This window comes from Caloenas nicobarica, chromosome 15, assembly GCF_036013445.1.
Source record: "Caloenas nicobarica isolate bCalNic1 chromosome 15, bCalNic1.hap1, whole genome shotgun sequence".
NCBI classification, from domain to species: Eukaryota; Metazoa; Chordata; class Aves; order Columbiformes; family Columbidae; genus Caloenas; species Caloenas nicobarica.
In genome coordinates this window covers 15,054,890-15,080,895 of record NC_088259.1, presented here as the reverse complement: position 1 = coordinate 15,080,895, position 26,006 = coordinate 15,054,890, and the positions used below count along the sequence as shown (strand labels likewise).

General features: G+C 41.6%; 1 protein-coding gene across 3 annotated transcripts in view; it reads left to right on the top strand.

The window, feature by feature from the left end:
• TSHZ2 (teashirt zinc finger homeobox 2) overlaps positions 1 to 26,006 on the top strand; it is a 216,641-nt gene that overhangs the window by 52,119 nt on the left and 138,516 nt on the right. Inside the window, exon 1 of one of the 3 annotated variants that reach the window (XM_065645593.1) lies at positions 7,706 to 7,770. The exons of the other annotated variants lie outside the window; for them this stretch is intronic. Within the exon in view, the coding sequence (XP_065501665.1) occupies positions 7,722 to 7,770 (49 nt within the window). The 5' untranslated portion in view covers positions 7,706 to 7,721. Of the gene's footprint in view, positions 1 to 7,705; positions 7,771 to 26,006 lie in introns of those variants that run through there. 3 annotated transcript variants of the gene reach the window in all.

Genomic DNA, 26,006 nt, shown 5'->3' with positions numbered 1-26,006 from the left:
ATGTCACAATCAATATTGTTCCTGATAAAACTGAACCACAGACAACCTTTTTAAAAAAGAAGCAGACCCTGGACCAAGTAATGAAATTTGCAAAAGAAAATTCATAATACGTGATGGAAAAAAGACACATACAACTGATGTTAGTTAGTGGGGAAAATACTGGACAGAAATTGTTAGCTTGATGGGAAATTAAATTAAACAGTATTTGAACATGAAAGGAACAGAAACTTGATTAGGGAAATCATTTCAGATATTCTTTTAGTTCTTTCTAAGTCTCAAAAGCCTTCCCAAAAATCCGTAGAACCAATCAGCCACAAACTGCTACATGTATAAGGAGACACTGTGGTCAAGGGACAGCAGCAGATGATCTCCTTCTAAGTCCTGGCTTTTCCATGGCTTTCAGTACCTCATCCAGGGCTGCTCTCCAAGGCTTTTCTTCACACTGAGAAGTATCTCTTGAGTAATCCAGTTGAATCTGATTGCAGCCTAATGTACTTTTCTACATGACCAACGGCCTCTTGATCAGATGAACGTGCTTTGCATACGATAAGCCAAGGGTATTTCCACCCTGTTCCCCTTTGGTGTCTTCCTTTGTAAACTGTTGGGGACAAATGCTGTGAATTTGTGCTTGTAGAGCATTTGGGGGTGTGGAGAGGAGACCACCTGAGTTTCACGCTTTGTTCAAAGAACAGTTGATTTCTGGCACCTTTGAGTCTCGTTTGTAACACTCGCCCGGTAATGCGTTCAGAGTCCTGCTGGACAAGAGGCACCTCTCTGGCCAGGACCTGCCTGCACGCTCAAGGTATTTAGGCACTGACTGCAGTGAGAATTAAGCACTCAAACAGGGAGAGGACCTGCAGCTGCCCAAAGCCATAGAAGAAACCTGCAGCCAACAAGGTCTCCTCTAGTTCAAACCTCCCCCTTCCTGCTGAATCGTCTCTGGGTTTTCACAGGAGCTGCCCCTGTTGGTCCAGTCACAGCAGAGAGGATGCGCCAGGAACACACTGGGGTGTTTAAGGAGAAAGGGGAGGATTACCTGGGCAGAACTGCGGCCAGCTTGCTGAGTTTAGCGCCGCATCTCTTACATGGTGTTCGTATGGTGATCAGAGTCAATAAAACACATGGAGGCAAAATGTACGATTCCAATTTACATTAAGGAACTTAAAAGTTGTGAAATATGTGAAGAACAAACTGTTGTGAGAAAATAAGTGCCAGCCTTCCTGCAAATTTTATATCTGATTCTGCAAGCATGGGAAGTCTTCAGCACTGTTCCTGACTTGGCTGCCAGTTTGTGTGGGAGGGGAAACAGCCATTTTGCTCCAGGGGAATATTTTTTGAAAGTTCCATGATGAGAAGGGGTTTTGCTTGTTTGTTTGTTTGTTTTTGTTTTCCTAAATGAAATGAGTTTTGCAGTTTAAAATAATGGCCCAAAGGCTGAATTCCGACTCCATCAGCTTCAGCTGAGATGTTACATGTGTGCTTCTGTGTTGAGATTTTGGCAAGTTAACTTTGCGTATAGATACGGATACAAACACATACACATTGTCTGTGTGTATGTATGAATGTACACAATTTTAAGCTTTCATCTGGACTGCATTTTTGAAGAAAGTGTCTTTCAGACAATGCATTGTTCGTTTTCTGGATTGCAAAGATAAAGCACAAAAACCGCACATTATAACAGAGAAATGCAAATGTTCCAGGCCCCATCCCGCCCCTGCCTCTCATGAAGTGTTTGTTTCGTAAACACGGGGGCCGATTTTTTAAAAAAACAACTGACCATACAGCATTTGCCACGTAAGAGGCTCAGGAGCGGGTGGGTTTCAGGAGTTAACCAGCATTTAGGGAACAAATGAAGTGGGAAGTTTTTTCAGATGTGCTTAACTGGGGTCCCACCTCCTGGGAATGAGAGGAGTTTGGGAGTTTCTTCTCAAAATCTGCCTTTTTCACGTAGGTGTTGGATTGGAAGCTGAAGCTTTGAAAATCTGGCCTCGGAGGCCTATTTTTAAAATATGGTTTCTGCTTTTTCAGGCACAATTTTTTGATCCCAGCTAATTAGGAGAACAGCCATGTGGTTAGACATCTGAGTGCTAGTCTTATTGCTTGTAACAATGACCATGTTAGAAAATCTGGTCCGATGTGGTTTTGTTGTTATTTTGTTTTTTTTGCTTTCAGAATAGACTGGAATCTAGTTTTCAGGCTGTGTTGGACTCCATTTCTGGTGTTGTAACAATAAAGTTGCTATTCAGTAAGACTGCTGCTGATGGACTCGAATAAATTTTCAGTTGAAGCGACATCTTTTATTTTCAAATGTCAGTTCCTCCTGTCCCTGATCTACAGGCGTTTTCAGACCACTGGTGTGGGAGAACTGCTGCGTGACTCTCCTTCAACGTACCATTCAGTCATCCAAAATCAGAAATACAAAAGAAGCTTTAGGTATCAATTAAAATTAAAAATTATGTTTCAGAAGGAGTGTTAGTCAACTCTGCAGATTGAAAGCTTATTTGTGCTTGAGTATATAATGCTAATAAAATTTTAGGTTTATATTACAAAGTGACTTTAAGAGACTCCAAGTAGGAGTGTGAAATTAAGTATGTTAGGAGAAATTGCATCCTCAGCTGACCTCTTTGGAATAGGAAAAGAGCAGTCAAGGGCAAAATTTATCCCTTTTTTTGTAGAATTTGGCTGGCAATTTGAAGGAGAAATGATACTGCATTAAGTACTGCAGAGCTCGATCGCCAAACACAGATCCATCTGATACATGTGTGTAGGTTTCGTGGTGGTTATTCAGAGAATTAGAGCCGACATCGTCTTCAGGAAAGAGAGCATAGGCATAAAATATCTCAAAACGTAACTGTAAAACTTACGTGTCAAAATTAATAAGAAAATATCACAGCTTTTCTGTGGTTCTTGGTTTCTCACAGAAAGCCACTTATGATAAGAGCAGAGCAGCTATCGTTTGGTTGGGGGTTTTTTTAGCTCTTACTAATTGTTGATGATCTCCCAGGATATTAGAGCCTGAACTTGTTTATGTCACGAGCCTCCCTGTCCCCCAGGTACAACCGTAAAAACAAAACATAATCCAAGAGGTTTGTATCAGGATTACAGAAAAAGTGAAAAACATTCCCTAGTAGGAGGTCAGTCTTCTCTTTCAACAGCTGCTTTTATATTACCATGTTATTATTTCTATACTACACCCTTGCTAAAAATATCAAGAGCAGTTCCTCTGTACCGTCACTGTGCTGCAATTTCCTCCCTATCATAGTTATTGCTTATGATATAACAGCATTCAGTCGGGATTAAGACCTCATTGTGCTAAGCACAGTACAACTGCATAACAAGATACAGTCTCTGTCACGAAGAGTTTACAGATTGTCACCAGCCCTGAACAGGAGCAGATTCCTCACTCGAGTCAAAGGCACTCTGCGTGGGCATCACAGCCTGTCTTCATGTTAAACACTGCAGGATAGCGAGAAGCAGAAAGAGAGAGTAACCGACGACTGCAGGCAAGAAGCAGCGATGGGCAGATGTGTCGTGGTTTTAGTTGCCAATCCAGCCATTACTGAAAATAAAATACCTGGTGATTTCAGCGTAGGAGAAGCCTAAACTGAGTAATCCTGTGTGCAGGTGGTTGGTATCAGGATGTTTAAATGAATGCAATATAACACGTGAGCTCAACGAGGCGCGTTGTTGGCTCCTTTTAGGTGGCAATTCCTCCCGGAAACCATCATCAGATGGGCTCAGAGAGGTTAGGGAGGATTATGTGAATGTGTCTTTGGGGAGGATGGAGAAGGGAAACGAATCTTTGTGGTGGCCGTTGGCCTACAGATGTGGAGGCTACTGTTACTGCTGATTTCTATTTGAGGTAATTTCTATTTAGGATATTGCCGATATCCTAGTTAGTGGGAAGACAGTTGATTCATGAAAGGCCTGCACTGTGTAAAGCATATACCACTCGGGAAAATTATGTTTTGCTTGGTTACATAGACTCTTGTTTTGACACACTTAGCAGTCTTCCATCTCTACTGGAATTAGTAAAAAAAATTCCCTTCATTATTCTCTTCATTATGTGTCAGAGAGCCAAGGATCTGATTCAGAGAGCTTGAAAGTGAATGGGAAACTTGGTTTATACTCTGGGCCTCATTTAAGGTTAATGACGAGAGTAGCACATCTGCATTCAGCCACATTCCTTGTGTCCCCTCGCACGCAATGACAAGGCAGAAGTTGTCCTCACCCTTTCCAGCGCCTGCTCCCCCTGACTGTGTGCTGTTTAATTCCAGGGCTTTCACTGCAGTTGACTTTTATATAAGAAAGTGCCAAAAAGTGAAACAAGCAGATGTTTTCTGAGTTTTCTAGCCCCTATCTAGAGTCAATGCAACGATTCTTGCCGTATTCATCTGGCTGGACCCATTCATCTCGATGCCATTCTCACTCCAGTTTTGCAAGTATCCGTGCTGACAGCCCGGCTTGAACATCTGTATCAAGAATGTCAGGAAAACAGGTGTCAAAGTCTTTTCAAAACCCAAAAATCCAGTCCCCTGTGGCTTCTTGAGACTTCCTGGAGCAAAGCAGACCTACGGTGCTTTGCATCTTTGCTTTCCGTAACACAGCAGTGGCTCCCTGCTGGAAATCATCTGGATTTTAACCAATAAATGAGAGCAAGAGGGGTGACAGGTCAGACATTCTTCCTCTGCTTTCCTCTGGGGATCCTTCAGGGTGGGAGTGTGTAAAGGGTGTGTTGTTGTCTTCTTACCTTTACTTTAGCTGTGGTGGCATTGACCTATGTTAACTCAAATCAAAGACTTATCGAAGTAGGCACCGAATACATAGGTAATAAACTAGGCACTCCCAATCGTAAAAGTGTATGATCTAAAAAGCTAAAATAAATTAAGGATGACACCCATTTTACAGATGGGGGATTGAAGCTGAGATTGAGCAACTTGCTTAAAGTTTCACAGAGAATAAATACACTGTTCTGGGACAGAGATAAGAGTTATAGTGCGTCTGCCCTGAGTCTTACATCTTCGCTGTGCATTTCTCCCCAGCATATTGCCTTACACCAAAACCTCCCTCTTTTTCTAGCACTATAGTCCTATCTGTGTGCTTGGCATTCCAGCATGTTATAGATGTGTTTTCTCACAACTCAAGATCGTCTCTAAAATAAAAAATGAAGCCTTCAAGATTAAATCCAGCACAGGATTTAGGTACTTAAAGTAAGATTTAAGCAGAATTTCGATACTTAAATGCAGAGTTGAGACCAGTGAGATGCTGCCAAGATACCGCATCATCCCTGGAAGTGCCTGCACTAGTTTGGTTACTCAGTTTATGATCTGAAAATGTCTTAGGAGACATTTAGTGAATGTTTTGCTGGACAAGATTGAATATTTCTGTCCCAACTACCTTCATAAGCGTGGGTGGGATTCACGAACTGGCCTGTGGGTCTTCATCTGGTCAGCGTTCCCAGGGCACACGAATATACTCTGACATGACTGTGCTCATTACAAAATCCAGCAGAATGATCACCTTCCTTTAAAACCTGGCAGCCATGAGAAATGGTTATCATACTGTTTCATTCCCTCCCAGGGTCCAGGCTATCAGAGTTCCAGTGTTACAAACCCAGGTCTTCTGCTTTTGAGAAGGGCACCCAAACCAGCAGGTTTGCAGCCTCTTGGAGGCCTGGCAGAAGGTTCTCTCTGCCAGCTGATGTTATGCAGGTACGGAGAAAATATTTAGATTATTTGATGCCGCAGAAGAGGGAGAAAGAACACAGAAGTAGGAATATGCCTTTGTCACCCACTGGTGACAATTTACTGATAAAGATGAATTATGGATGCTGACCTGGCTCCCAGGACTGTTCCAAAATTTCATCTTGTGACTTCAAAAAACAAGCATGTAAACTTCTGAGAGCAGAGACCAGAAGCAAGACTCTTCCCCTTGTGTTTCCCTTAGGTCCAATTATTTTAGCATTATTTTGTGTGCAGCAAAACACCTTTTACAGAAAATCCCTCCACTCCACACCCAAAGCCCCCAACAGAGTTTTTTGGAGCATCCGTACCAGATGAGAGTCAAACTCCCCAAGGTAGAGAGAGGAATGAACAGATCTGAGTCTCCACTGTTCTGGGTGAATGTGCAAACTGCAAGGCTGCTACCAGAAAGTTCATGTTTCTGTCCCCTCAGCTCAGACTTTAAGAGTACTGAGCCTTTTCTCTGAAAGGGGCAAAAGTTACTCCTTTCAGGAGCAGCTTCCAGACCAGGTGCTGGCTGGGGGGAGATACCACCTGCAGCCCAAACCTGCAGCCCAAAGTGAGGTGTCTAGAAGACAGGACTAAAGAGTCAGCCCTGGCCTGGAGCCTTCTCGAGGCTTGTCCTGGGCAGCCGCTCGCAGCCTTTGCCTTGGGCTCCGCACCTGAACGGATTTGGGTGCTGTTCTGATAGACTCTCCTTGTGCGGTGCACGGGGGCCCTCGGCTTCGCTTCCAGGTGTCTGGATCCCACGTGCGGAGTGAGCTGGGTCCCCCACCCAAGCGGGCTGCCCCATCTCCAGCACATCACCCCGCAGGCACATCACCCTGCAGGCACCGTCCGTGGGCCGGGAGGTGTCGGAGCGTTGTAGTTAAAGGAGTGGAAGCAGAGGTATGTCTCTCTTCCTGCCTTGTTTTCAGTACTTTGACGTAATGTGAAGCATTTTGCCAGTTGCGGTTTTCTGAGAACAGATTGGTAAACTCTGACTTGTTGCATCAGCCTGACAGCTGACTTCCCACACAGTTCAGCGTCTGCAGCGCTCCGCTGGGGCCGGAGCCGAGCAGTGATTCATCCGCTCAAACAGGTCCAGCTCACCAACAGTCTGTTAGTTGTTGTAATAATGCTGAGGATGGGTGGGAGGTAGTTTAACGCCCTTTGGACTCACTTTAAAATATCTCTTTGTCCTCTCTGTTGCTGGGAAGTCAAAAGAATATGCTTTGTTTGAAATTTTCCAGGGGGAAAAAAAAAAAAAGTTTCAGAATACCAAAGCTTCAAATAGAAGCTGATGGCTCCAATCTGAGCACAGACAATTGAGTTTGAGGGAATTTATAGCAAGCCTATCCTTAATGTGTCTCAGGAATTACTTGATTTGCTTGTTCTATTCCCTAGCAGAAGAAACCGTGGGGATACAAATTTAATACGGTCTAGGAGCTTGTGTTACAGTTTACTATGTCCTTGGACAGCTGTAAATCCTCCTCTGATGTATTTGCTTAATATTTAGGCTTAACATGTTTTAACCACAAATCAGGCTACAATAATGAACTTGGAATCTGTCCAACCCTTATCCCAGAGTCCCCACAAACAGCTCCAGTCCCAGAGGTCAAACAATGGCGATCTACCTGCAAATATCCCGCATCCCCCCTCATTTTGTAACTTATACTAAGAAGACACAATAAATCAGGAGCCTGATCCTCAGCTAACACAAAGATTTACATTCTCCCATGCTGACTTACACCAGTGGAGGAGCTGATTCCACCATGAACAAATATAGTGTTTTAATCTACCAATCGATCCACAGCTCAGCTAATGAAACTTTGCAGCCCTTAAAATGTCCTGGCTCCAACTTGAATGTCTCCTGCATCTGGGTTTTCTCTCATCAGCACTTTAGGGCTGGTACTGCATTAAAAACTGCACACACAACTACAGTTAAGCTTTTCAATAATGAAGTCACTTTATTTATTGAGAAATTTCATCACAGGATACATGATTCTTGGCAGGGCAACTCCTGAGCAGGAAGCCTGCAGTTACAAAGGTATGCATAAACGTGTATAAGGGCATATTGTTTGCCTTCTTTTTATTACAGGAAGGATATGGTTTGGTTGCGTTTTTGATGAGTTTTATTTAATTGTACACTGGGATTTTCTGAGACTTTAAATTAAAACTTCACAAATATTTCTACGTCGATGCGGGGGGAGGCTTGCTCCTTGTTTTGCGCTGGTACTTTGCAGACCCTGCGTCCAGGTCTTCGCCCCTGGGGCGCACCTTCCTGGCCAACAGGCTTGGCACAGCCGTTGGGTCGGCATGAAGACTTCAGATAATTGCGGGGGTTAATAGGCACTCATCTGAGATGTGAATAAGAAGGATTCTAGTGAATCGATAGTAGTCCTTTTTGAATTTTCGTCTATAATCTTAGAGTTGTATTAAAAACAAAACAAACAAAGCAAACACAGAAAAAATCCCACAACCTTACAAGTAAATCCACTGACAAATTGGACAAGCTAAAGACATTGATGATTTCTGCTTCCTATGGCTATTTGATTGCCTAATTACAGTCATTGTGAACTGATTGCATGCTCTTTTAATTTATTTCACAGCATTTGGCCGTAGGGAAGGACCTAATGCAGGGTATTTTTACAGAGGAGAGTAAGTCTTCCTGAAAACAAATGTTTAGTCCTTTCTAGTTGAGAATGTCTCTGCTTAGAAGACAGGAATGGACTTAAAGCAAAAGCCGGTTTTAAGTGTCAGGTGGAAAACTGAAGATTTTGAGTAAAAGAAAGTTTGGAAGCCTCTCGGGTTGGGTTCTCTCTGGCCGATTGCTCCCAGGCTCCCGGGTTAGGAACGGCGACAGGATGTTGCTCCAGGACCTACCAACCTCCCCTTGGCAGCTCTCTGCTTCTAGTCCAACCCGTAAGGAAGTCAAGAAATATAGAAATGTGATTAAACAGAAGAAAGCTGGCTGCTTTTGAAGCTCAAGAAGCATTTATTCCAGCTCCACTTTGAATTAGGGGTCAAGGCTGACTGTAGCAGTTTTAGACAAGCCAGCTCTCTCCTTCTTCCTTGCAGGGTTGTTTCTCTGGGGGGCACACACTGTTAAAAGCCAGACTCCTCCTTCTGAAGTGTCATTTGTAACTACTGATTTCCTCAGTGGCCTTTTTAATTGCTTTCTACTGAATCATCTTCGTTAATCCACTCTTACGTGATACAAAAATGGAGCCCAAATTATTGTCGTCTATTTACTTTTAGGACATAAATTTTCAGGTAGTTTTACCGTTGACTTCTCTGTGTTATAGATCCTGTCATTTTGTGCCATCGAGGCGAAACACTTGTACTGTAATAGAGAAACAAAACTGTTCTCATAAGCATTGTGTATTCTGAGAAAAATGCTGCTATCAATCCAAAATACAATTAGAATTACTTTACTAGGTTGTGTCAGGTTGTGAAAAGAGTATTAGTAGAGGAAAAGAAAAATAAATAAATCTGCTGTGTTTTGCTAACTTTCTGGTTCTGGGGATTTAGTCTGGCTGGATTGATGGGGAAGGCTACAGTTTGTTATCAGGAGTTTCACTGGTGCTTGTGAATGGTGCCTGTTATTGCTAGACTTGCACTTAAGATGATTCAAATGCAATCTCAGGGAGGTAAAATGTACAGAAAATAACTGCCACAAACAAGTCATCCAATACCAAGAATTACAACACAGAAAGTTGACTCCACGTATATTTTCAAGGTGTTTAAGTGCTTATTTTGACTGCATAGTTGCCACGAACTTTTCAGACAAATCCTTGCGAAGTCTCTCAGATGCCTGAGGAAAGCTGTGATTAGATATCTAGTCATTATCGCAGAGTTTGTGGCAGATGTCTGTAACGTTGTTTTTAAGATCCATATTACTGTGACTCCTGGGGCTCCAATTCTGCTGAGGGCTGGGCCGGGTGTTGTATAAACATGAACAAAACCAGAGCCTGTGTCTCCTCAAGTTTACAACCAAATAGGCAGTAGTTATTGAACTCTGCAAATACCAATACAGCATTAATTTCACTTACAAATGGTCTAGCTGTTCATGTCACACAAATGCATGCTCAGTCCTTTCTTTTGAGATGACTTCTGCCTGAAATGGTTTTGCTAAAAAGAGCACAGAAGTCTTTTTTTCTCAAATAAATAAACTATAATGGGGTGTAATTCTGAAAAGACTTGCACGACAAATAGCTTTGCTGGTAAGAATAGCTTCATTAAGGAAACTACTTTTCCTCAACGAAATGCTTGAAGAATTGGGCCCGATGATAGCAATGAAACTTGTTTCCGCAATTCCAAGAGCATTTATATTGTTTACTCTAATAAAGAGACTCTGAAGATAGCGACCTTTAAGCTTTGATTTTAGAAGTTATATGACTAATCTCATCTTTACATATGGCTTTTTTAAATGCTTATCGCAAACTTCAAGGGAATGCTTGAACGAGACAGGATTTGAGCCTGAGCTTCCCAAAGTTTCAGCTCTGGCCTTGTACCGGTAATTATACAAAGAAAATTGATTTCATTACCTCAAGTTCTTGTGTTAGTGAAAATTTTGTGCGAGGAATTTCCATTTTGTTGGCTCTCACCAACAGCAGCGGAGCTCACCTTGCTCAAAAACGCTGAAATTCTGAAAGTTAATGAAAAAACCCACTGGAGCCAACAACAGCAACAAAATCCCAAAACTGTATTGTTCTGACAGGGACCTTGTGAAGTGCACCAGCCCCGGTCCTGCTTTGGAACCCATCTGGACCACGATTAGGGGAACTCCTCTGTAGTGCCATATTTACTCACCTAAAGCATGTGTTGTTAATTCAGCGTGTCTTAAGCCACAGCCTCACATCTATAAAGCTTAAGCTCAGCAGGAAAACATGAAAAAACACTCTTATATTAATCAGCAGTGCCAGAAATAAACCTGGATATCAGGAATTTAAACCTCATACTGCTCAGATGAATGCTGCAGCCTACAATATACAGCAGGGCTGTGTATTTCCTCTCTGTAAAGGATAAATGTTTTTTTTTCTTAAAAAAAAAAAAAGGAAAAGAGTAAAGAAATGCATTTACTTAAAATACTTATCCTTGTAAGAGTGCTACATAAATTTACATAGAAAGGTATTTTTCTCCCACAATTTAGGCAAACAGAAATTTTTAGTTAGATATTATCACCTGGAGAGAGCCCAATAATAAGTAATTTAGTCTGGAGAGGGGTTTTGTACATTTCTGATTAATATTTACAAAAGGCTTTGTGTATTTTTGCTCTAAGGCTAATGAGGCAGCAGATCAAGTTTAACAAAAAGGACACTGTAGATTGAAATATGGTATTGTGCCCATCAAAGTCTGCCTCCTCTCTGCTTGGCTTATGATGAATACCGTTCTTTAATAGCGGGCTGGTGTTCGTGAAAAACTTATTACAGAGACTAAGAGAGAAGCCAAGAATGAAGGAATGCCTGACTGGCAGCAATCAATCACTCCCTTTTAAAGATGAACTGATCCTTCTTTTTTTAAAGTAACACTTCATAAAAAGGTCTCAAACATAAATATGCAAAGCATTAGAGCAATTACATTCTGCGTGATCCCTGCAGTATTTCTGGTACATGGCTTGACTTTAGTGTGGTGTGTGTAATGAATGCAGTAAAATGGCAAATCTCTCTAAAAGAAGCCTGATATTTAGAGGAAAGTTCTTGCTGAAGAGTGTTAATTATCTGGAGCAGTAAAGTGAGATTATTTACATTACTTTTAACAACGTGTCTCCATATAGGCTTTATTTTATTTAAGCCCTTTTTTCTTTTTTGATAACTGAAGTTGATATAGTAAAAAAAAAAAAAAAAAAAAGGCAAATACCTGTAGTCTATACATAGATACTGAAAGTGGACAAGGGGCTGATGTATTTCACGGCCATCACATACAAATGTGTTCATCTTTATGTGCCTAATTTGCACATGCATTTTCTGCAACTGTGACCACAATCACAATCATTTTACGTGCAAATTAAGCATGCGAATATGCACAGCTTTAAAAGAAGTTGTGTTCTCTATATGTATTGTACAACTATTCATCTCCCTTGAAGACGTATTTGGTTGTGACCCCCCAACTAGCAAGTTGCAGACCCTTACACAGCTGTTAACAACCAAATCCCCGGAACACAATGTACCACTTTTAATGCAATGTAGCAGGGTTGGAAACAGAAACTGATGGAGAAAAAAATATTTTTTTTTCCAATCACGACAAAAACTTTGCTCTACACAGCAAAAGCACGGAGTTAATTTAAGAGGTGCAGCCCAGATACTGCATCCAGGTACTAGGAATTTTTAATGGCTTGTTATTTTTACCCTGTTTAGAGAATAGACTTTCTGTTCCTATGGGTCTGTTACTCTGTTTAAAAATAATGCTAGGAATGACTGGACAGTTGCTGTCAAATGTAATGGATGGTAAACTATAAAATATTAATGAACTAGTAACTATAGAATCTAATCTTAGATGCAAACGGTGTTGTTTAATATGGCACAGTTGAAAAGCATGAGCATCGAAACAGCAAAATGTCAGCTGTGAAATACCTGGTGGGTATTTGAGACCTCCAGTGGGTTTAGACTCTGTGTAAACACTGTCAGGAGAGGAGAATCAGCTCGGGTTTGTGGAGTTCAGTGAAAGTCAGAAATATTTTCTTCCTTTCAGAACAGGAAAATGACATTTGGTGCAAACGGAGGTTCTTTCCCCTAGCAGAGACAGTGTGGGTTACTCATAAAAGCATAATGGCTTTCATTCAGAGGTGCCATATGGCTGCTTATAAGATTTCTGCACAGCACTTGCTGTAGCAGTAACTAAACAAATGGCACTATAGTACAATATAATACCTGTCAAGAACAGTGATAAAGAATGTTTTATTTCTCTGTTCTCTGTCCTCTTTTCTCCCTTCTCCCCTGGAAGCGGCTGCCTGTGCGAGGCAGCACCCACTAGATGGTACTGCCAGGCTTCTCCGAGCTGTCGCTTCTCCTCGGCCTCCCCAGCCCATCGGGCACCGCCGAGCGCCCCGGGCACCCGTCCCCAGCGCCCTCCCAACCATGGGCAGAGACAGCTGGACAGATGTGCCAGGCGTGTTCCTCCCACAGCACCCACGCCTGCGCCAGCAGTGGAGAAGTCTGGGGGACAATGCGCTCATCGGTTACTCTGTTTTAAGCTTTAAAATAAAGCCCAGATCTCCAAGTGGCGCTCAACACTGTGGTGACACGTAGGGAGAGGTGTCCCCAATGAGCCCAGACCATGGGAGAAGGGCCTTGGTGCAGCCCCGCCGAGCTGCTGGGAGCCCCGTCCCTGTGAGGGGGTTCAGCACCTCGGAAAAGCAGACGCAGACATCTCGGTGCCTCTCATCTCCTCTCTGGAAAGTGCTTATTACCTTTCCTTTTGGAGGTTAAATTAATAAATGTGTGTATCAGATACTAAGTTCCTCCAGTGAGAAGCGGCTATAAATTACCAGCAAATAAATACATTCAACCTGCATTAACCACGGTCTCCTGGAGCGCTCTCAGGCAGTTAGCAATGGCCTTGTTTGGGTGTCTTAGTTTTGGTAAAAGATGGCTCCACCTGCTTCACACGAGCAGGGGGATGGAAAATACTGCAGTCTCTGATTACCAGATAGCCTTCACGTGTTGTTTACCAAATAACGCATCTGCTCTCTGCCTGTGTTTTTCCCTGTAGGATCAATGCAGGTTTATACCTTCTCTGAAATATACTGGCTCCCTGCTGGGCACCCTAACACAGACCCTCTGCCATCTTCTGCTCAGGAATCACACTCTATGGAAATTCACTTTAAATCTTTCCTGATTAAAAGCCAGTGATGACCACATATGTAGTAAATGTGGGGTTTAGTATGTGCTTGCCTCGTTTCTTAGAGTACTTCGTGCAGTCTAAATTCAAGATTTTGCATGATGTATTCCTCAGTCCTTCTGTCCATCTGTCCGGATAGGCAGCTTGTTTGATGAGTTAACCATTCTGAACGTTTTAATATTTATGTGACTCTTGTGCAGCTCAGCAGTTGCTTTATGTGGGATTGCATATTTGATAAGATCACAGATTCACTCTGTGCCAAAGCTGAAGTCCTACCGAGGTCTGAATGTACTTCAGATGTCAAAAAAATATGAATAGGTGGTCTTAATGTTCTCCTCTGGTGTTATATCTGTCTATAGAGAATATAGCTTACAACAGATTAGAAGCAATAGAGGACTTGACATATACTGAGAGAGCAGTAAGAATGATGCTTGTTGACATTATCGGCTAAACCTGTAGGGGAATTTTATTTTTTTCTTTCAGTCTTTCTTTCACTCTTTCTTTCTTTCTGTGAAATTTGCTTTTTTGTTCCCACATGCCTGGCTCTTTATGCATCAAGTTCCAGTTTCTCTATCTAAAATAGTTTTGTCCATCTAGGCATTTTCAACACACCTATCTATTCATGTCCTTGCTTGGTACTCATTGCAGTTCTACCCAAATGGCTCACAGGGCTGCCTGTCTCTCTGTTGTTTAAAGAATATTTATTCGCAAACAGCCTGTGTAACACTAATTCCTGCTTATTCTGCCTAGTTAGGAATTCATTGAACTAGACTGCCTGTATTTCTGCTCACCAATATACTGCAGTACCTCTGCGCTTCAAACTTTATGTCTAAAAAGGTTTGCAGCAAATGCAATTATGTACTGAATAGATTTGTGCTTATGTCCGTGGCTTTGGGGACGTACTCATATGTGTAAGTAGTCTGTGTTTCTATGCAAATGCATTTGGCATGAAATTATGAATTCACCTCTTCAGTGAAAGAGAAAATCCTGATTTTCAGTCTTTTATAGTAGTGTAGCAAAGAAAAGCAACCCTTATGAAAGATGGATTGCTGTTGAATGAGTCATGGAAATTCCTACCAAAGTTTTGTGAAATCTGAATGTGCAGTGGACTGGGGGAGAAGGAGAGGATATTTCTGCTGACATGTAATGTCTTGATCCTATCTCATTCTTGTTGTTAGGAACAATTTCTGTGGTTAGATGCCTAAAACAGAGCTTGCAGACATGTGGATTTCGTAACTTCCATTGGGAAATTGCATCCTAGCATCAGGATATGGTTCTCCATAGCACACACAGACCTGGGTATATAGAATGTCACCTGGGTCCTGTTAACACCAGTTTATAAATGTTGCTCTCAGAGCCTGGCTCCAGAGATGGCATTATAAATGTGCCGCGGATGGAATATTACTTACTTGTCAGCTTTAGATTTAAAAAATACAGCATGAGACATACTAAAAACTGGGATGGAACCTGCTCATTGGTGCTGGTGCATTCAGTGTGATTTACATCGGTAGGTGTCAACAGCCAACAGTCCTTCTATACTGTCCCTAATTCAAGGCATGTTAAATACAAAATAGATTGATTATTTGGGGCTTGCAGGCCCAGACAAGCCCTGTGATTTCTTCTATATCTATGGTACGGACTGGTTCTTAGCTCTGCCCGTCAGGGTCCCTGTAAGAACTGGCTCTAAGCTGTTGTGAAAGAGACTGTTGGCTGCACCACGTTGTCATTGGACCCGCGCTGAACTGCACCTAGTGCTGTATGTCTTGGCTGAAGTTCAACGCCGTATGTTGCTGGAATCTATGGGCAACATACCAAGATGATGTGAGGACCCAGAAGACAAATTTGCTAATATGCAATCACAGGACATAGACACTGCTTTATATTAGTGCAGCATGAATCCATATTCAACGCTCCCCCAACTGTTCGTACACAAGAGCAACCAAAAGGCTGATTTTCCAGGGTGGAGGCTTGAACAAGTTTTGAAAAGGAAGGACCATAACACAGAGCTAGAGAGTTTCTGTTTTTTTCTGAACCTGATATATCAATAGGTCTCTGGAGGAGAAAATATGGGACAGTTTCAAAGATGGCACTCTGAAGTAGATGGCAGATTTGGAGTATTGTGCCATTTTAGCTCATGCACAATATGGCAGAGGCTGGAAAACAGGAGATACAAATATGAGGGCATATTCGATGGGCCATCATCTAAAAGGATCGTTCCTTTATCAGAGGAGGCAACTGTAATCCTGTGGAAGCACTAAAGGAAATCTAAACTGTGAAGAGTTATTGGCATTCTGTAAAGTAGGAGTATGCCTAACATGCCATAACAAGAAAAGGTAATACAGAACTGTAATTAACACAATGTTATTTTTAATTCACAAAAATACTGTTTATAGAGGTGCAGTGAAAGATTCCGACTCTTAATGAAGATTGATTGCAAGTCAGACTTTGCCTTTCGTTCTGCAGATTTTTGTTCACTACAAGAAGAAAGTGAGCTGGGAGTGAGATCATTTGTTTGTAGCACAGCGTCCCTTGAGCATCCTCTCCTCTTTCATCACAGCCAGGGGGACTTCTGCTTCACCCGGCTCAGGTGCTGCAGCACAAAGGGATCAGGAGGCTTTCTCCTTTTTCTCCCTGGTTACGACCTGCTCCTCCCCACCTCTCAGCAGTTTCTGCTCCAAATAACAGAAGCCCTGTTTACTGTAGTGCAGTAGGTAAGATCATTTCCATCAGACTGCTGCCTCAAGTCAGCTTGATTGAGCTCCAGCTATGTCGTCTTCTGCATAGAGTAGCACAGATCAATAGGGCTCAGCGGTCCGTCTATCTGAACAGGGCACATTTTTTGGCATGGGACCTTTCCAAGGCACTACACAGCCCCTAGGGACAAGTGCAGGGGCTCCCGAAGTTCTGCCAGGTCACACCATCTACATCAGCACACCCAAGTTTATACCAGGCCACAGACTTTGCAGTGCTTCATGTGTTGCACTTTTTGCTACAGGTTACACAAGGTTATTTTGGAGAGCTGGGAGCGGAGGCCGGTGCAGGAAAAGTGAGCATGGAGAGCATTTTGTAGATAGCAAATGACCAGAGCTCCTCACCAATCCCCTTTCCCCCTTGCCTAATGGAGCCGGGTGGGATGAGAAGCCCCATCTCTCAGCACCTGGGTGAATACAAGTCCTTGCAACCTTCCTCCCGTGGGCAGCATCTTTGCTGACCACCGCGGTGATAAGAGATCGTCTTATGGAGCCACTCCTCACCTGCTGCAGGTCCACCTGGCTTCCCCAACCTGTCGTGGCTGCAAGGCACGGAGGGATCGCACGATCAGCTCAGCAGAAGTTGTTCAGGGAGGCCCTTGCAGGAGCCATGTAGGAAGAAACCCATCGAAGCAGGAAGAAGTTGTGTGCTCCCTTAAGCAGTAAGAGAAAAAACACATTTTGCCATAAAAGGTACGCGTCACCAAAGTTAAGCTACCCTTCATGTATCAGTCAAAGACACTGAATATATTCCTGTCAATTCTTGTTTGAAGTATTTCCAAGAAATTCCCTACACCCTTGTACTACCATAAATAAATGCAGAAATATCTACCATCCATTAAATGAAGAACCATGCAAGAGTCCCTTGCCAGGTTTTGTAAAGCCATGTTCTAATGACACCACAACAGAGTCTGCATTTCACTTTACTGCTAATTAAACTTGCAATATTGTGTAGCAGTAAATTTTACTGATGATCAAAACTGTTTGTATATCTTGTCACATAACCTATGCATTCCCAGGAAACAAGAGAGTTTGATTCTGTCTTCAGACGAGACTAAATTTGAAGGAAACTTGAATAACAAATGACACAAGTTAAAAAATGTGAGACGAGATTCGGAAGGAAGGTTTTCAGATCAGCAGTTGAAAGTAGAACTGGATGAAACTATTGTATCAAACATTCCTTCAAATCTAGGCGAAGTTTTGACTGAAGCTTGTCTGTACAAAAAGTAAATTGGAGCAGAATTATGACTTCATGTGGAAAGTGAATCTGGGTTGAAGTGACGCCTGAGACCCAGAATCTGCTTTGCGCTAGGAAGCGGGACGGGTGCGAGCGGCGCGTTCCCAGGCTGCGGCGGGCCGGCTCGCAGCTCCGGCCGCCTCCCAGCCGCTGCGGGTCTGGGGAGCGGGGCTCTCACCCCAGCCTTGTGGATCCGCTCCCCTCCGCTGGGCAACACGTCAGGCGAAATGCAAAAAGGGTGCAAAACCCAAGTGAATGGAAACAATCAAACAACAGATTTTTTTTTTTTTTTTTTTCCCCCATGGAGCCCCATAAACTGAAACTGCTGAAGTCTGCACAGGAGTAATTAAAATGCCGTATACCATGTGTTTCAAAGACTATCTGTATTTTCCACTCTGCTGCTAGTATCTAGTAAAATCAATCTCTAAATGCTGAGTGCCATTCAATTTTGAGGGAGAGAAGTTTTGAATTCAAATCCTGATTTGATTTTGGGGTTGCCTGGGGAATTAAAAGTCTGGGCCTTTTTCTGATGTGCAGGTCTGTTGTTCCTTGTCAGGTTATCGTTGCTCCCTTTATTTTCTTTAGGGTTGATCTAGTTCACACGTATTCAAAAGGTGAATTCATCTCACTTTCAGCAACTCTTCCAGTTTCTATCTCCAGAAGTTGTGTGCTCTCATGCTGCATTTTTTTTTCACTATGTATATTAAAAAAAAAAAAAAAAAAGAAAAAGAAAAGTGCAATTTTGGCAGGGTTGTAAGCTACCCTCTTAAAAGCAAGGCAGAAATTTTGAATTAAGAGTAACTCAGTATGGTGCGACACTGTCCTCAGCTCACCCCATTATTCCTGTCTGTTGTGGCACATATGGCATTAGTACAGTGTGTGAGATTCCCTGCAAAGCTAAGGAGAGGTAGGTTGATTTAAGGACATGGCTTCCAGTCAGATTTTCAGCTCTAACTTTAAATTTGCTTTGTGTTTGGGGAAGATAATTTTAAAGTGGATCTTAAACGTTGTTTCAATGATGTATGTTTCGTTGTTTTTTTTCTAAAAGCTTCAAGCGACACTGTCTACTGGACTTTTCAGCTGGAATTATTTTAGAAAAGAGGCATATAATTTTAGTGAAAGCGTGAGATGTCGTGCCCTTTAGGAAACGCAAGGTATTGGTTTGTCCTGGTGACGGTGGCAGTCTTCTTCCAAACACCATCCTTCTTGACATGAGCAGAAGCGCCTGTGAGCAGAGCACTAGTAGCAGGACAAAATATCTGGTTTGAGTCTCCTGGTATTCAACTCATATGTTGAATACAGTTTTGACCAAAAAGACCATCAATTATTCTGATATTCAGGAGCTTTCTGTTGGATTGCCTATAATGTGCTCTTTTAAAATTAATATTGCAATATCTTGCTCAAAAAAAAAAAAGCAGAATAAGAGGTCCTGACACTTGGAATGTGGTTTGAAAAGTTGCCCTTGTCTGAGAGCAAAAAAAATTCCAATCATAAATATCTGCATTTGAAATATTTAAGATACGCAAGAAACTGCTCAAAAGTCAATGAAAGGATCCATAGTACTCATCTGGTGAATACTTTCAACGGATTATTTATTTATAAAAAAGAGAATATTTAGGAAAATGAAGTATTTCCAGACGGAATAAACAAAATCATTTTCAACCAATAAATTTATTCCAAATGATCCTCCCAGCTCTAACCCAAAGGGACTGTATATTCTTGTAAGAATCTTCCATTTCAAATCAATCTTTAAGCAGGTAAGAGTTTTATGCCATGAAATATCATCTAATGATGTGTTTAGGATACAAAAGCTAATGTAAGAGTAGCAACAGCGGCTTTAATTTGTCAACAGCTTCCCCCATGAGAATTTCATAGGGGTTGCAAATACCCAAGTCATTTAAATGCCTTATTTACAACTGCATTAGGCACTTGTATACACGCTCTCATAAAAATACTGCTGCCTATTTTCATTCACCATTGTTCATCGGGATTGCAATTTTTAGGAATTTTGATTCCTAGTTTTATGATGCTTTTGTTAATCCCAGTAGTTACCTATCAGCTTTTTAGGCTTTGTAAGTACTCCTTAGTTTTCTGGGATCTTTTGGTGTAGGTTTACAGTTACATGAGAAGGAAATGGAATATTAAAAGAGATTGCATGGCTTCCTGCCTTATTTGGCATAGGGCCAGACCCACAAAGGTCCCAGGAAGCTGTAATTTGATGCCAGAAAGATAAGAATAACAGATATGAAAAAATGAAAGCTCCCCTGGACTCCAGACAAAGTTAGGCAAAGCAATAAAAGATGCAGGTGATGGATTTTTAGGACGTGACAATAACATTGTCCATTATTGCTGAAAAGTCATGTGTGGGGTGAAAAAGGCAAGTGTTCAACAGAGCAGAGCAACATTACACAAGAGTCAATGCCAAAAGGCATAAAATGGTGCGTCAAATTGAAATTTTTAGGGGAATGCAGGGAATTACCCACGTTAAAATTTGGCTGTGAAGTGTGAGGCTAACACCTTTTCTCATATGCAAGATGAATTGAGCCTTTAACAACTGCAGATGGTCAGAACCTATATTTCACTTGTCTGAGCCTGTATTTCTACTATATATTGCAATTAGTCTTTCTATTTTTTCTGTAGCTTTTTTACATAAGAGGTCCATAGCGTGTAACGTGGCTGTCTGGTCACATTTGCATGTGCGTCCGTGTCCAAGGGCGATGCTCATGACCCAGTGACAGCACCGTGATTCAAATGGCACACGAGGCGAAAATACCTCTGAATCAGGAGATCCCAGGAGAGGCGCGGCACGGGCCTGTCCCCGGCTGCAGGACCCGCTTCAGCCCTGCTCTCCACGCTGCCTTCATCTTCCCACTGGGATCACTGGGCGTTGGGGGTCCTGGCAAGCGAGTGGGTACAAGACGGGGTACAAGATGAGGGAGTTTCTTGCCACGTTGAGGAGGAGGAAGGAGGAGGACACAGTGATAATCCAAGAATCACCTTACTGTGAGGAGGTCCCAAGCCCTCCACGAAGAGCAGAGCCCCTGAAGAGGAGGGGACCAAGAGGGAGAAACCCTCATCCCCTCTCACAGTAACCCTGGATTCTTGACCCAAAAGATTTCCTACTAAGGAGTAAGCATTTGGGCAATTCTCGTTACTTTTTTTGGTGTCGTGGTCATGAAGGACTCAAACGGTATTAGAAATGGTTAGGAAGAAAGAGAGAGGCACAGTAAATATGATCTAGATTTTGTGGATTAAACTTTTCATAGGGTGACATGCTCAAGCATAATTTATTTGAGTGAAAAGGTTTGGTTAGAGAAACATCATTTTGAAATTTTTCAAGAGGCATCCTGTCAAAATAGTCTGTTTTCACATTGCTTAACTAGAAACAGCTCTTGGTTTCAAAATTCAAGCTAATTGGAAGAAAAACTCCTATAAAACAAATAAATGAACATGTAAAAACATCAGCACTGGGAGGAAGTGATTTGAACTGATCAAAACTAAACACTTCAGTTAATATGATCTTTTTTTTAATTAGTTGACGACATAAACTTTTCGTCATGACTTGAGAGAAGGAAAATTTTAAAATCTTGAAAGTTCTCACAGGATAGGAAATTCATTTCCCATCCTGTGCTAAGACATCACTGTACAGCACTTTCTTGTATTTATCTTCCTATCCTTCTATGCAGGATAAGCAGGAATATAAATCTATAAGTGAAGAGACAGGTTAATATAAATGGTTTGAGTGAATCTCTTCTCTGATCATTTTTTCCTTCCCTTGCCTGATGTCACTGTATGAAAAATCTCACAGCAACAACAAAATGTATGGTAATAGTTCAAAACAAAACTGAAAAATTTCTAAAAGTTGAGCTGGAAGCATTTTTGTCAGAGTTTATTGGGAGTATTTCGCATTTTTAAAAGTTTAGAAAACTTCTATGACAAGTAGAGAAATTATGAAGCTCTATGAACATGGAATTAAATGGAAACTGAAAAGTGACAAACAGGGAAAAGAGAGAGCGTGTAATTTTAGAACACAAAAAGGTAACTAAATTTGAAAAATTGCATTAGTATATCATTTTCAGCATGTAAGCCATTAGAGAAAAAGTGTAAATTACACCCTGTAACAAAGTAAAAATGTTTTCAATGTTTAAAGGTAATTTTGTATTACTGCTACTATTACTTAAACTCTTAGCTCTTATAAATATCTAAAGACAGGACCCCTGGTGATATTACCTGTGTCTTAGGCAAAGAGCAACAATTTCAATTCCATTCAACTACATTTGTATTTTGCCAAGTGCTATCAAGCACTGAGTTGCATAATTTGCTATCTAAGTGAAATAGATATATTTCGTGCTGCACATTTATCACTCTCCTGTGGGCCTCGTTACTGACAATCAAATCATAAAAGATGTTCAAAATTGTCATGATGCACTTATTTTCTCATGATATTTGATACAAATAGTTTCTTCTACAAAAATGGCCCTTTTTTACCATAGCATTTTAGAGTAGTCTTTAAAGAAACAGGATGCAGTTGTTTTTCAGAAGATTCTATAATACATAGGAATCTGAAAAAGAAATAGATTTTGATAGCTGATCCTATTTCTAAATATATCACTTGAGTCTCATTTCTAGGAAAGGAGAAATTTATACTAAATGTAAGCTGATAACATAGCAGTATAAAAATATAGAAGTTGTTCTATTTGTACATGTAAGACTTGCATCTATTTTTTCTCTTTCCTGTCTTTTAACGTGAACTCAGATGTGGTAAAAGGTAATTTTTAATTTATAGAACAGTAGCAGTACTGGAAGCTATAATACCCACATCATCTTCACTGCTCCCAATAAACTATAAGCTTTTGGGGAGAACCATCATGAGATCATTCATTCCTTGGGCTCATGGAATCCTCCCTGCTGGGGGTCATGAGCCAACACCAAGAATTTCTCCTAACCTGGAGTAGGAAGTAGACTGAGAACATTTATACTCATTTCATGTGAAGCCACTGAGCTTCCAGATCTAGTAAAATCTTTAGGTGACTGCTGTTTGGGATGGGTTTCTGTCAGTCCTGGAGGGGACATCTGGATGTGTTGTCCCTTACGCCGACCACTCCCCAATGTCAGAGCCAGCTGTGGTTTTAGAGGAGCATGTACAGCTCCAAACCCAAATCTAGGCAACAATTCAACCTGAATAACTTGTGAAGCAGTCTTGGAGTATTTTGTCTTATTGTGTAGTAGACCAAACAGATCTCTCCTTGAGCAGGCAGCCTCCTTAAAAAAGCCACGAAGGCAGCAGGATGGCAGGAGGCTGCCTGCCTGCTCCCTGAGTTTTCACTGCATTTTAAGCAAGAGACATCTTGAGGTTTGTGCTTACCCAAATACTTATGCTTGCAAAAGCAAAGCCCATAAACATTTGTTTAAGGCTGCCCTGACATACAGAGTATTTAAACTTTTCACTGCTGCTGCTTGTGAGACATATCAAAACGTACATATTTTTTTCCAAGATTTTATTCCCCACACCCTTCTCTATGATTTGATGTGCCAGTTAAAAACTGATAGTCTCTAAGGCTGGGATGGAGATAGGTGATTCGTGGTAGAAATATGGCCCTGCTGACCTCATCCAAAGGAACAGCTGATGTTACAGTAGGAAGATGTTGGATATTTATTTGTGGGTATAGAGGAGAAATATATTTGTTAGTGAAATGGAGCTTGCTGCAGAGTGCATAAAGGTGAATTATTTGTCAGAAGACTGAAGGAGGTTTATGCAATATAGTATTATTGAGTCGGGCTATTAGCAGAGTGAATTGCTATTGTGACATGCCATTAAATTGTTTTTAGTGTCCACAAAGGTATCATTCTGGAGCAGGCTTGGTTAGTAACAAAGTTATATATTTACTGGACAGCAGCAGATCTCAGAATAAAAATAGTCTATCTGACCATAAAGTGAAATAAGAGAGAGGAGAGTCCTGTGCTGGAAAATTTGACCTTTTGCACCACTTCCAAGCACGGCTGAAGTAACCAGGAGCAATTTTCTCCAACATGCACAACCCTGCAAAACCAGGACTTTGGTCCCACTGCCTTATGTGCAGCCAGGAGTCCCAGAGGAACCGCCTGGGAGCAGACAAGGAGCAGAACGACGCGGAGCGTGGGCTTCGCCTCATGTCGGCTGCTGCTTTGTTCGCGCGCACGATGCCTTCCAGCAGCTACATATGGCACACAAGCTTCACCACCCTTGTCAGACCACCGTATGCCGATGACTCCAGTCCCATCAAGTCTTCTGTCTGTTTTAGGCAGGAGGATTGTGAGTTTCTGCGGGTTTCTCCCAATGTAAGGCAAGGCTTTGTTCCAGCCCAGCAGAGCTGCATGGGCTCCTCTCCCCGACAGTCAGCACTGCCGCCTGACTCAGCTTGGAGTCATCCGAGCCTTGTTCTTCCCTCGGTCATTTTGGGATCACAGTTCATTTATTACATCTCTTGTATGTTGCAAAAGATGCTAATAATCTTCTCCATGTCCTCACAAAAAAAGCAGGTTACAAGCAGATGAAACTACTAGTAGAGAATAAGGTTAGAGCAACCATAGGCACAGGTAGAAATATTAGGACTGATTAAAATATTCCCTCTTTAACTTTGGAAAACATATAACATTACAGCATTCAATCAAATGCCTTTAATTTAATCATATTTATATTCTGATTGGAAAAATAACAACAATTTTCCAGGATTAACATATTAATTTAACAATGCAAAGCCAAAGAAGGAGCTCTTAACTTGAGATTTGTTCAGGAAAAAAAACCCATAGAATTAACTATATGTATATATATAGTTATACATATTAGATTAAATGTTTTAGAATATAAATCAGTGAAAGAAAGGTAATCAATAATGCATGGTGAAAATGTGATAATGTTTATTAAGAAGCAACAGCCTTGTCATCTTCATTTTCTTCTTCAGCGATTCTCCCCTCAAAGGGTTCACTCATTTGGGACTCCCTGCAATTTAGCCTGAGGCCACTCTCTCTAATTCTTGGTTGAAAATATACCTGCTTTGCAAAAATAAGTTAAAAGCAGAACAACTGTGCACACTGAAGGTCTTCCCATTAAGCTCCTTAAAGGCCAGATAGTGATTTTTATGCTCTTGTTGCTGTGGAAATCTGGAGAGAGACAATAGCGACCCAGAGAGAGAAGGGAGGAGAAAGGGAAGAAAATGTGCGAGAGAGGAGACCTGAGCCAAGGCTGCTGGGCTCGGAACCTCCTCCTTCCACTTATTGCGCTTCTGACCTGAGACATGACATGTCCCTCCCTCCACCTCTTTCCTGACTTGCAGCAAAAGCTTTCTGAGCCGACGGGAATGGGCACTGTGCATCTGCACACATGGATCCGAAGGGCCAGGCAGCCCGTCCTGCCTGTGGAGCTCAGTTTGTCACCACCACAAAGCTCCTTCATGGCTGGGAACTGCTCTGCTGGAGCAAACTGGAGCCTGAGCATTCACGATACCTGAGAAGTGAAGGTCTGGGAATCAGCTCAGAGATGCAGAATATTATTATTCATTAAAGCACTGTTTGCAATCAGGCACCTTTGCCCTTCTTTCTTTGTCTAATCTTTTGTCCCTAGCCAGAGTAATGAGGAAATTTAGACTACCAGTTAAAGAACTTTACTACTGATAATTTGCAGTAGCTAAAACAATATGTTGACGTTAGTATGCTGTGACATATAAGCTGCTTAATTAGAGTTGCCATTTAATCTGTTTCTGTTCATTCATTTGCACTTGACTAATATAGGAAAGAAGGTATAGCCACCTAGGTTTAACAAACACAAGTAAATCTTTGTAGTGGGGAAACTAGAGCGTAATGATGATGTGTGCACAGAGCAGGCTCTAAATTTGTACCTTCAGCCACATGTGTGAACGCAAAGAGAGATCCACGACGGAACATGTGTTATTGTGCACAGATGTAGGTCCTCATTTCTAAATGTCTCCCGCAGTGGATAACATTAGCTTGCCAGTATATTTATGCTTTTATTATTTACTGAGGCTTTCCATGGGACATAATTCTAAATTATCCTTCTGTGGTTTATTAGAGTCTATGGGATTTTATTCATCAGCCCAGCAAGGCATTAGCAAAAATAAAAAATATTCATGGTATTCATTGCGGTGTAAATAGATCAAGAAGACACACTTGGACTTTAGAATTTAGACCGAGGGTAGAACTGCATTACAGAGGTAAAACACAGCCCGTAAGATCCTTTTGTACTATGGAGCAATGTAAAGAGGCCCTGAAAGGGTGAACATCACATTTATACCCCCTCTAAGGCCCTTTTATTGCCCACGCAGAATTTGCATCTCTTTTTTCTCAATAAATGCGATAACATTCATAGTAAAACTTACTTTACTTCCTACTTTACTTGATATATGTGATAAGGGAAATGTTCAAAGCCTAGAGTAGTGGAAGAGTTGATTGAAACACATGTAT